The sequence below is a fragment of the Salmo salar genome, chromosome ssa10, assembly GCF_905237065.1.
Source record: "Salmo salar chromosome ssa10, Ssal_v3.1, whole genome shotgun sequence".
NCBI classification, from domain to species: Eukaryota; Metazoa; Chordata; class Actinopteri; order Salmoniformes; family Salmonidae; genus Salmo; species Salmo salar.
Window position 1 is genome coordinate 21,838,765 of NC_059451.1, and position 12,847 is coordinate 21,851,611.

The 12,847-nt window shown below is 45.4% G+C and overlaps 1 protein-coding gene across 11 annotated transcripts in view; it reads left to right on the top strand.

Annotated features, from left to right (window-relative positions):
• unc13a (unc-13 homolog A (C. elegans)) overlaps nucleotides 1-12,847 on the top strand; it is a 54,486-nt gene that overhangs the window by 37,268 nt on the left and 4,371 nt on the right. For 2 of the 11 annotated variants that reach the window (XM_045687490.1, XM_014216365.2), the window contains 8 exons: nucleotides 1,401-1,406; nucleotides 3,723-3,752; nucleotides 4,893-4,949; nucleotides 5,048-5,128; nucleotides 7,333-7,480; nucleotides 8,404-8,460; nucleotides 12,252-12,344; nucleotides 12,498-12,657. In XM_045687490.1, the coding sequence (XP_045543446.1) occupies nucleotides 1,401-1,406; nucleotides 3,723-3,752; nucleotides 4,893-4,949; nucleotides 5,048-5,128; nucleotides 7,333-7,480; nucleotides 8,404-8,460; nucleotides 12,252-12,344; nucleotides 12,498-12,657 (632 nt within the window). The remainder of the gene's footprint in view (nucleotides 1-1,400; nucleotides 1,407-3,722; nucleotides 3,753-4,892; nucleotides 4,950-5,047; nucleotides 5,129-7,332; nucleotides 7,481-8,403; nucleotides 8,461-12,251; nucleotides 12,345-12,497; nucleotides 12,658-12,847) is intronic. The other 9 variants (XM_045687493.1, XM_045687499.1, XM_045687495.1 and 6 more) reach the window with 6 other exon arrangements.

Sequence of the window (12,847 nt, forward strand, 5' to 3'; positions counted from 1 at the left end):
CACACACACACACACACACACACACACACACACACACACACACACACAGACACACACACACACACACTAACATGCACACACACTAACATGCACACACTCACACAGACACACACACTGACATGCACACACACATACACACTAACATGCACACACTTACACATACACACACACTGACATGCACATCGTCTCACATACTTCAATGCACACACACACAGCCCACACTGCCAACACTACCCACAATGCCAACTGCTACACAGGCACAAGCCACCTCTCAGTATGGGATGGGAACCAAGACAGATCAGAGTTATTTTTAGTCAAGGCACTGCTCTGATATGTGCTATGTGAATATTTGATCTGTTCCGAGGAGGACTTCAGCATTTGGTACAGTGAACACTCTCCCACAGTGAGCTGCCTGGACAGCTATTAGACAGGATGAGGAGTAGGGTTGAGATGGCAGACATTTTGTCTACATTATAAGATGGCTCCTCTGCTTACACTATAAGGATAAATAGATCCGATTAGTGATTAAGATTATCCTGATACGCCCCTCTCCCCAGCCCCCATGTCCACATACAAAAAGACCCCAACTCTTCCATTCACTCGATGGATTTAAGTGAAACTCAAAAGTGGGAAGGAGTGCATCATATCATTCTAACCCCAGCTCACGGCTGCTCTCCAGGATAGTGCTCCTAGTCACAAACTAACATCTAAACTACTTCAAACTCAAAAGTAAAATAGACACACAAAAAAAGTGCAATTTGGACCCAGGATTTGCCCTCAGTTCTGAGCCTTTCATGTTGGAAAGCAGCCGGTATTTATTTTGTTTTTGATATATCTGTTCTCATTTTTATTTGGTAACAAAAGAGCCTCACATCATTCTATAGTAGTGTATGGTGGGTTGTCCCCGGCCACTCTCTCAGCTCTCCCACGGGTGCAGAGACAGGGTCCAGAGGGGGGGTTACAGTACCAGTACCAGTCTAGGTTAGGGCCAGGATGATACCAGTATCGCGATACTCGTTAGTATCGTGGCAAGGAAGCAAAACACAAAGCGGATTTAACTTCTTTAGGAAAACAGCCCTGATGTTGGAAACAAACATCATTATGTTGTCATCCAGAGTCACATTTACTTATTTTCAAAGCTACAGCACACAATAATTTACATACAGCAGGGTTTTAAAGGACCAAAGAGTTTGGGCTGCTTTGTGTTTTCATTTTTGCCATGGAACATGGTATCATCACAGCACTAGTCTCAGTCAGTACTGTAGGTCCCTCTGGCCCTCTGCCCTTCCATCTGATATGCGTGTTGCTGCTGCTTGGAGGATTGATCTGGGGCTCTTTGCAGCGTCACTGACCCTTCTTTCTGGTTATTACATCCTGCTCCCACTGCTCTTCCTCCACAGATGATTGTAAGTACGGCACTCCTGCGTGTCAGTGTGTCTGTCTGTCCCACAGTCCGTTAGTGCAAGGTGGTCGGTCCTCTGCTATATGTGGCTGCAAACTATCCCCCCCCCACATCCTCACTCCTCCTATTTGTCTCTCTGTCTTCTACCTGCTCTGTTGTTCCTCTCCTCCTCTCTCTGTCCTCCTCTCTTCTCCTGTCCACCTCTGTCCTTTTCTCTCTGAGGTGACAGCAGCATGGTGCATTCCTGACTGACTCAGAGCGGGCGCCGCCCTCCCCCCTACGAACCCTCCAATCGGGAAACCCCCTGCCTCCCACTGACCCCTGCCCTGCCCCCTCTCTGTGCTCTCTCTCTCTCCTTCACACTCTCCTGTCCTTAGGAAGTGACACTTCTCTAGCTGTTGCCTTGTTCTTCTTGCATCGTGTTCCAGGACTCTACTCCTTCTATGGGTGACTGTTGTTGTGATGGTTTAATATCTGGTGCCCCCCCCCCCCCCCCCACCCTCTCTTCTCTGCCCCCCCTCTCCTATCTCTCCCACTCCCCCCACGTGTTCCCTGTTTGAAGTGTGTCACCCTGCCCTATGTGGGTCTGTTGCTTGCGTCTGATCTTCTCCAACTCCACTGTAGTAAGTCTCCTAGTATGTCTCTGCAGGCCTGCTGTGTTGATCTGTCCTGGTTTGGTTCCATGTCCTGTTGTTGTAGAATGATAGTCACAATAACATAGTGATACTCTAAGGTATATACTTTCACCAAGGCTGGTCTATACCAGAAGTAGTATTCAACGCTTGTGGAGTTCAGGATTGGTGACATACACACGCAGTAGACATTATGTCTAAGAACACACTTCTGCTTTACCGCACAAAAAACACTCTCAATGCTTAAAGAAAAGCAATTTTCTGCCTTTAAGCTTTTTCCGAAATGTTATCGTACCTGGTCTGGAAAATCAAGGTTTCTGTTGATTTACTTTTATTTATTTATATTTGTAGAATATTTGTCATTTTTCTAATATTGTTTGAAAAATGTTTTATTTTGAAATGGTTTACTATCTGTTAGACATAGCTTTTCATTGTGAGATGTGTGAATGGACTCTATCTGCGGACTGGTGGAGGTACAGTTAAAGTCAGAAGTTTACATATACTTAGGTTGGAGTTATTAAAACTTGTTTTTTCAACAACTCCACAAATGTCTTGTTAACAAACTATAGTTTTGGCAAGTCGGTTAGGACATCTACTTTGTGCATGACACAAGTAATTTTTCCAACAATTGTTTACAGACAAATTATTTCACTTATAATTCACTGTATCACAATTCCAGTGGGTCAGAAGTTTACATACACTAAGTTGACTGTGTCTTTAAACAGCTTGGAACATTCCAGAAAATGATGTCATGGCTTTAGAAGCTTCTAATAGGTCAATTGGAGGTGTACCTGTGGATGTATGTCAAGGCCTACCTTCAAACTCAGTGCCTCTTTGCTTGACATCATGGGAAAATCAAAAGAAATCAGCCAAGTCCTCAGAAAAGAATTGTAGACCTCCACAAGTCTGGTTCATCCTTGAGAGCAATTTCCAAACGCCTGAAGGTACCACGTTCATCTGTACAAACAATAGTACGCAGGTATAAACACCATGGGACCACGCAACTGTCATACCGCTCAGGAAGGAGACACATTCTGTCTCCTAGAGATGAACGTACTTTGGTGCGAAAAGTGCAAATCAATCCCAGAACAACAGCAAAGGACCTTGTGTAGATGTTGGAGGAAACGGGTACAAAAGTATCTATATCCACAGTAAAACAAGTACTATATCCACAGAACCTGAAAGGCCGCTCAGCAAGGAAGAAGCCACTACTCCAAAACCGCAATAAAAAAGCCAGACTACGGTTTACTAGGATTAAATGTCAGGAATTGTGAAAAACTGAGTTTAAATGTATTTGGCTAAGGTGTATGTAAACTTCCGACTTCAACTGTATTGTATTATTGGTCGTCAGTGGCCTGTCCCCTTATAGGCATCTAGTATGGGTTCATTACCGTGCTGGATCTACTGCTCATACTGATTTAGACCTGACTGGCCAGCTGTAGGTTAAACTCTTAAGGTCAATGATAAAGGCACAAATATACCTTATGTTGATCTGTAGAATTTGATCTGTAGATTTTACTTGTCGGACCCATTTACAAATGAGAGATAGAACGGATTGGCTTTGAACCATATCTATTAGCCTATCAGACGGACAATTACTGAGATGTCCACGCAATTAGTCAGTCAGCCAATCAGACTGTGGGGACAGGATCCTTCCTGAAGTATTAACCAATGTCCTCTCTTTACAGGGGAGGGTGAAGCTTGCTTGTCACAGTGATGTAAGGACTAAAATCACTTTAGCTCAATGTGTCCTGTCTTCTCTCCTCTCTATGTCTCTTTCTCTGTGTTTTCTCGCCTCTCCGTCCGAAACAAAGTGGTGGAAGCGATCGTTTCTCACCTTTGTTTTTAAAACGGCGTTCCTCTTTGCCGGTTTACCGTCCTGTCTGTTGTGGGCCACCCCCTGTAAACTTATCTGTAGCTACCTGCCCCCCAGCCCCCACAGTAGTGCTGGACACATGGAGGGTTAACATTACACAACATTAGCACACTAACAAACAGCCTTTAGGGCCGGACTGTTGTTGGCCCGCTGCATGACCATGTCCCTGCTGCAGTCTTACTGTTGTTCAACAGACTGGCATTGAACGTCCATGATGGCATAAATGATTTGATCAGCCACATTTATGAGATGAGAGTGGAACCCTTCTTGTTATAATCCTTTTGTAGGATGATAATGATTCTGAGTCTTTGTACAGGTCTTTTTGTTTGTTTTGTCTGTTTTTCTGTTGTTTTTGCTCTAATTTGAAGAGTGTTATCTTACAGATAAGGTGTAACCATGGTGATGGGTACTGTGTGGAGCACTTAGTGATATATTCTGCTAACAGAGTATCACAGAGTCGTCATAGATACGGGATATATCACCACAGTGCTACTGCACAGGCTGTAGGGTTCTGGCTTGGTTGAACCTCTGCATTGTCTGTCTGTCTGTCTGTCTGTCTGTGTGTCTGTGTGTGTGTGTGTGTGTGTGTGTGTGTGTGTGTGTGTGTGTGTGTGTGTGTGTGTGTGTGTGTGTGTGTGTGTGTGTGTGTGTGTGTGTGTGTGTGTGTGTGTGTGTGTGTGTGTGCTCTTGCAATAAGCTGAGCTCCTGTCTTCTCTTCCTGTACTGCATTGTCTTGCTTTGTGTGCGTGCTCGTGTTCGTGAGCGAGATAATGACAAGTATGATCATATTTCTGTCAGTCCTTTGATGTGTTAAGTGAGTTTTGGAGTGTGAATATGAATGACTCAGAACTGTGTCTGTCCTTTGTGATGTGACGTTAGTCTGTGTGACAGCTACCCTGTGGCGTGACGATAATAACGCCCTCTTCCCTTGTTCTCTGTTCTCTCTCTCTCCCCCTCTGTTTATACCTCTGCTCACCTCTAGGGCACTCAGCTCATCTCCAACGCTGCCAAGCAGCTGGGACAGCTCTCCAAGATAAAGGTACCACACATCGTATCTCGTGCCACGTTGGCACTGTCTGTATTTCAGATAATGAGTTATTTGTTTGTGTTGTTAATCTGTATGTGTGTGTTTCTCAGGAGCACATGGGTCGTGAGGAGGCCAAGGCACTGTCCCCTAAACAGTGTGCTGTGATAGAACTGGCCCTGGACACCATCAAGGTACAACCCAACACCCCTCTCTCTCCCCAGGACCTCAGCTACAGTCGTGCACGCACGTGTGCCCATACACACACACACACACACACACACACACACACACACACACACACACACACACACACACACACACACACACACACACACACACACACACACACACACACACACACACACACACACACACACTTTGACTTGATCATTGTTTAAAATGCACAGCATATTATATTATGAACAGAGAGCAGCACATTTTAGGCCTTCTGTTGAAGGTCAGTAAATGTGTACGCCTCAGGCTAGTGCAGTTCAACAACCCTAATCTAGAAAGGCTCTTTTAAAGATGCAGGAATTCCTCCGTAGCCTGTGTAGTTTGATTTAAGGCAGATTAAGCTGAGGTAAATGAGGCTAATTTGTAATGGTCATTTAAATAAGGACTTGTCAGTGAGCCAAATGGCAACTACTGCTCTTCCTCATGCCAAGAGTGCTATAGTTGTAGAATACTAAACCACTGTGTGTTACCAGAGTAGTGCATCCTCAGGAAACATCAATGTGTCATTATCCCAGAAAAAAACGAAGTAGTACGAATGGAATGTCTGTATAATGTCTGAAATGGGTATGCATCAGTGGAGGCTCCTCAGAGGAGGAAGGGGAGGACCATCCTCCTCAGTGAATTTAATAACATTTAAATTGGAAAACAAAGTTATCCTTTTTAAATAAAACTATACTAAATATATTCACATCACCAAATCATTGATTAAAACACACACTGTTTTGCATTGAAGGTCTACAGTAGCTTCAGCAGCAGTCTGTAGGGTAGCACCATGGTGTAGCCGGAGGACAGCTAGCTTCCGTCCTCCTCTGAGTACATTGACTTCAATACAAAACCTAGGAGGCTCATAGTTCTCACCCCCTTCCATAGACTTACACAGTAATTATGACAACTTCCAGGGGACGTCCTCCAACCTGTCAGAGCTCTTGCAGCATGAACTGACATGTTGTCCAGCCAATTAAAGAATCAGAGAATGAATCTACTACTGAAACATAAGGTACAGCTAGCTAGCACTGCAGTTCATAAAATGTGGTGAGTAGTTGACTCAAAGAAAGAGAAAAACAATAGTTGGACAGTTTTCAACAAATTAATTTCTTCAAAAATGAGGAGAGAGAGAGAGTTAGAGATTTAGTCATTTTTTTTCACTTTCAGTTTCACTTACTTAGGTAGCAAATGCAGCTGGCTAGTTTGTAGTAACGAAAAAACCCAGCTCAAACAGAGGGATGCTATGTTAGCTAGCTGGCTATGACTATCCAACACAACACTGGAACTCTTCCAAGTCAAGGTAAGCTTTTGCTTTTATTAATTTATTGCTAACGGGGTCCGCCATTCTAACTTCTTACTGACTGTACACTGTAAAGTTACTGCATGATTGTAGCAGGTTTATTAACGCATTCATTCTATTAGCTATGTTGACTAGGACGTTACTTTAGCTAATATGGGGACAATGATGTAGGCTCTGTGTAGCGGTTATGAAATGGTTTGGCTTGGAAAGGTTTTTTCACCTGGTCACATACAGCTGATGTGTTGTTCATTGAAGTCCACAAACAAAGAGTAAAGGTGAGAGGAGAGTGCATAGAGGCTAGAATGAATACAGTGTGGCTGCTATGAAAGTGAACTGTGTTTATGCGTGATCATGGGTGTATTCATTCCGTCGATTGTGTTGAAAAACGTTTCTTAAACGGAAGCAAACGAAACGGGGATAAAAATACCTGAATTTGTCCAATAGAAACTCTTGTTTGCAACTGTTGGACTATTGATTACACCCTAGATCAGCTAGATGCAGGCAAGAGTGCAAGGCAGTATAGAATGTGTCACTGTCTGTAACCTAAACATTTTCTATCGACCTGTGTGCACCTACATTGTAAACGTTCATTCATAGGCTTGGTTGTAGCAACCTCATGATGGGTATAGGGAAAATTTGAGTATCATGTAGTAGCCTGAAACTATTTATGTCATCCAACATGGGCTAATAGAAATAAGGCCATGCTCATGAAAAATATATCCTCCCTCATCATAAACGGCACTGACCGCCACTGGTCTGCATGTAGTTTATTTCTGTGACATACGGGTGTGGGTCTTGTGATGCATACTCAACACACTTCAGCCTAGTTTGGAAACAGCAATAGTCTGACTCTGTCTTCTCTCTGCCGTTCTGTAGCAATACTTCCATGCTGGAGGGGTGGGGCTGAAAAAGACCTTCCTGGAGAAGAGTCCTGACCTGTTGTCTCTACACTACGCCCTGTCCCTCTACACCCAGGCCACAGACAAACTCATCAAGACCTTTGTTTCATCTCAGAACGCACAAGGTAGGGTGCCTATCCACCCCATCTCTTCCCCCAGTTTCTCTCTCTCTCTCTCTCTCTTTCTCACTCTCAAGTCTTCCCTTTCTTTACTTCCTTCCTCTCTCCTTTACCTACCTCTGTACAGTCTGTTTATCTTTATGGACATTGATGTGTATAATATGGCCAGTTATTGATTGTAGTATGATGCCATGAAACTGTATCCTTGTTTGCCCTTTGTATGCTCCAGAGACATTCTATAACATATCCCTGTGTTGTGTTTACTCCAGGGTTTCCCAGACACCCATTGTTTTTATTTCCTGTTCAATATTTCTGTGGTTTTATAGAGCAGAACCAAACACTTTGGAGGAGTGCTTCCTCTCTCTGCGGTATGAAACATTCAGGTCTCCAGTCAGGCTCTCCGGGGGCAGAAAGAGAAACGCCTAATGTGATCGGACAGGCATTTTCAGATGAAAAATGAATGAGAGATTCTCCTGTCCTTCTCCCTTTTCCTCATCCCTCAATCATGATATAACAGTGATGGTGTGTTACACGGTGGAAACACTGACACACTTTGTCTCTGAACGCCCCTGGCTGGAAACCCCACTTAATGAATGATCATTTGAAATGTAATTAGAACAAATGACTTTGGTGCTTTTGGAGAATGTTAAACCACACTTCATAGCGACGGCACAATGGGAAGGAAGCTGTGTGTGTATGTGGCTTGAATGAGGACCACCATAGACTGCATCGAGTTACGTTGGATGGTTAATGATGTAACTTCAATAGATGTCACTGATAACAGTATATTACAACATCAGTTCTACGTCTGAATCTATTTGAGTCCCCTTTTGACTCTCTGACTCTATCTCTGCACTCTTTATAACTCTCCATGTATCTTCTACTTCCTCTCACCTTCTTCCTCCTCCTCGTCCCCCTCTATCCGCTAGTTTTCGGCGGGAAGGGGGTGAGGTTCACGGCTAGTGAGGATGTGTACCCAGAGAAGGGTATGTGGACACTAAGGGCCTGAAACACCAGGCTGCCAAGAACCAGACCTCCATTTACATACGCATCCTCAGACTACCCTCCTGCCTGCTTAACCTTAATCTCATCCCCACACACAAACACACACACTCTGACAGCCCAATAGCATGCACAACATCCTAACACGTGCATAGCGACATGCATGTGTATGATGACATACAGTACACACATATGATGTATGTACTACATATACATACCCAGTATGTATGACCAGAAACTACTAAGGCATGGTAGCCATCAGACAAAGGGAACCACGTTATAAGACTGTGAGGACTCATGCTCTGTCTGAGAGAGAGAGAGAGAGAGAGAGAGAGAGAGAGAGAGAGAGAGAGAGCGAGAGCATCGTCTGTCTCCTGCAAGGTATTTTTCTCCTCCTTCCTGAATGATGACGTGTGGCTCGGTTTGTCTGGAAGGGCTCCCTGTCCTTGTTAGCACCCTCCCATACCCTTATCTAAACACACCCACTCCATCGTCCCTCAAATGTACAGAGTGGCCAGTCGTCCCTCCCCAGGGCAGGTCCCTCCAGCAGTGACAGGAGGTGAAAGTTCCCTCCTCCCCCTGGGCGTAACACCGAATCGTCCAATCAGCAGTGGTCCCTGGGGTCAGGTGATGTGCTCTCTGTCAGTATGCATCAGAGCTGAGGGAGCTGACTCCACGTCTCCTCTTCAGAGGTTTAGTCACTAAACACACACACACACACACACACACACACACACACACACACACACACACACACACACACACACACACACACACACACACACACACACACACACACACACACACACACACACACACACACACACACACACACCAGGGAGACACAGGTACATGCAGAGCATAACATCGGCTACAGCCAATATTTGCTCTCCTCACTGCTCTCACAGGGAGTCACACTTGTTCAAGCTCTCTTCACCAGCATGACTTACAATCACTCACCGTGACTCACATGTCTACGTCAGAAGCTCACTGAAATACTCTGTAATATGCCATTCTGCTAGTTCCTGTCAGCAGCCGGATGTAGGCTGAGTAGTGGAGGATGTGCATTATGGTCAAATAATGAGATTTGAGATATTAGGTTGATTACAGCAGTAGAAGAGGAAGGAAGAGTCTTCTCCACACACACACACACACACAGCTCGCCCTTTATAATTTATGATAATGCAGGACGGTTTCCAAAAGGGGAACTTTTAACCTTGATGAAGTGCCAGGCTTCATACCTACTGTATTATGTATTAATTCATGCTGTATCGTGCAGACTTTTAATTATAGCAGTTTAGCTTGCTCTTATTCCACACAGAAGAGTGTATCTTTAGCCTGTTTTTGTGAGCCTCAACAGAAAGGGAGGCCAGATGGCTGAGTGCTGCATTCTCTGAGTGACTGGAGGACTGACAGTCACATCATGCCCCTGGAGAGAAACAGACAGAGCTGCCAGAACTCTGTTGTCTCCCTCCTATAGAACTCTGGCTTCACTAGCCTGTCACTCACTGACACTCAGGCTGCTTTCAGTCACCACTGATTAAAACATACAGAGACGTAAATCATTACAAACTGAGATCACATTTTAGGCAAAGGAAGTCAATCAACCTACCCACTCCCCATCACCCCTCTTCCCTCCCAGACAAGCTGTCTGTAACTGACTGGGAGCCCTCTACAGGGTCCTGCATGTATCTCCCTAACCCCCTCCGCACCCCCAGGCCTAGCAGCATGGATCGAAGGACCCCCAGGCCAAGACCCCAAACCCAAGTATGAGTTATCCTGTGTTGTGTGGCGGGGTATACACATACCCTGGTCGTGTGCAGCTCAAATCCTGTTGGCTTTCTGGGCATAATCCCACCAGAAGTCACCAGATAACAAGCCCTCTATAGGCATGTGTGCACCCTGCCTCAGGATAACCTGTGACTGGGCTGGGGCCGATGGGCTGCTCTCACCGCAAGGTCCCTCTAGTCGCCATGCTTGCTCTGGGTAAAGGGTTTAGCAAGGAATGGGTCTCTCCGTCTGACTGGATCCATCTCAGCATGTTACTTGCCTGCTCTGCCCAGCAGCAGGAGAGGAGAACCAAGATAACCCTCTCCTCTCTTACCACCAGTCTCCTCTATCCCACTGTCATCCCCCTGCATCCTGACTGACAGGCTCCTACCCCCGGGGCCGGGCAGGCAGAGTCACAGGACAGCTATGAGTGGCTACATAAGATCGCCCTAAGATCTTGAAATATCATCAGATGGTTCTCGTATTTATTTTGCCTGGAACTGTTGAGTGAAAAAACATTGACAACCCAAAACCACTCCTAGCTGCATGATTGTCTCATACGGCCCACTTCAGCACCAGAGGCATTTCTCAAACCCTCCTGTACACTATATATACAAAAGTATGTGGACACCCCTTCAAATTTGTAGATTTGGCTATTTCAGCCGCACCCATTGCTGACAGGTGTATAAAATCGAACACACAATCTCCATAGACAAACATTGGCAGTAGAATGGTCTTACTGAAGAGCTCAGTGACTTTCAACGTGGCACCGTCATAGGATGCCACCTTTCCAACAAGTCAGTTCGTCAAATTTCTGCCCTGCTAGAGCTGACCAGGTCAACTGTAAGTGTTGTTATTGTGAAGTGGAAACAGCACGGCTCAGCTGCGAAGTGGTAGGCCACACAAGCTCACAGAACGGGACCGCAGAGTGCTGAAGCGTGTAAAAATCATCTGTCCTCAGTTGCAACACTCACTACCAAGTTCCAAACTGCCTCTGGAAGCAACGTCAGCACAAGAACTGTTCGTCGGCAGCTTCATGAAATGGGTTTCCATGGCTGAGCAGCCGCAAACAAGCCTAAGATCACCATGCGCAATACCAAGCATCGGCTGGAGTACTGTAAAGCTCACCGCCATTGGACTCTGGAGCAGTGGAAACACGTTATCTGGAGTGATGAATCACACTTCACCATCTGGTAGTCCGACGGACGAATCTGTGTTTGGCGGATGCCAGGAGAACTCTACCTGCCCCAATGCATAGTGCCATTTGTAAAGTTTGGTGGAGGAGGAATGATTGTCTGGGTCTGTTTTTCATGCTTCGGGCTAGGCCCCTTAGTTCCAGTGAAGGGAAATCTTAACGCTATATCATACAATGACAGTCTAGACGATTCTGTGCTTCCAACTTTGTGGCAACAGTTTGGGAAAGGACCTTTCCTGTTTCAGCATGACAATGCCCCCGTGCACAAAGCGAGGTCCATACAGAAATGGTTTGTCAAGATCGGTGTGGAAGAACTTGACTGGCCTGCACAGAGCCCTGACCTCAACCCAATCGGACACCTTTGGGATGAATTGAACACCGACTGCGAACCAAAGCTAATCGCCCAACATCAGTGCCCGACCTCACTAATGCTCTTGTGGCTGAATGGAAGCAAGTTCCAGCAGAAATGTTCCAACATCTAGTGGAAAGCCTTCCCAGAAGAGTGGAGGCTATTATAGTAGCAAAGAGGGACCAACTCCTTATTAATGCCCATGATTTTGGAATGAGATGTTCGACAAGCAGGTGTCCACATACTTTTGGTCATGTAGTGTATGTTGTTTGTTTTACAACTCTCAGGCACAATTACATCTGCCATACTTAAGCATACAGCCTATAATGTCTGTATTGTACTTTCATTGAGGGAGTATGAGCTGAAGGGAAAGTATTCTGGCTATAGTGTTGGCCTGTCTGCAGTAGCAGTAAACGAGATAAGAGGAGTGACTTGTGCCCCCCCCCCCCCCGTTGTGCCAGGCTCTGGAGTGGACGACGCCGTGGGAGAGGTGTCTATCCACGTGGAGATCTTCACCCACCCCAACACTGGAGAGCACAAGGTCACCGTCAAAGGTCAGTGTCCACTGAATTCTGTAAGAGATTTCATTTCACTGTCTAAATAGAAGTTGTAACACACCGTCCATAGACACAAAAAATGTCTATGGACGGGGTGTTAAAACATTGTTTATAAATGCCCTCCCTTTTCTTTTTCCCTCTCTGTCTCAGTGGTGGCAGCCAATGACCTGAGGTGGCAGACCACAGGGGTGTTCCGTCCCTTCGTGGAGATCTACATCATCGGTCCTCACCTGGCTGACAAGAAGAGGAAGTACGCCACCAAGTCCAAGAACAACAGCTACGCCCCCAAATACAATGAAACGTTCACATAGTGAGTACTACAGTCTAGCCTCAGTGGTACAAAGCGTCTGCCGATTGTGGTGGCGTCATAGTGGAAGTTATCATGTTGAATATGGATAGGGAATCCTGTCATTTTTTCATCTATTTACAGTTATTATGAATATTATTATTATATTGTATTTAGCAGACCACCCATATGCTTTTATCATGTGTATGGGTGG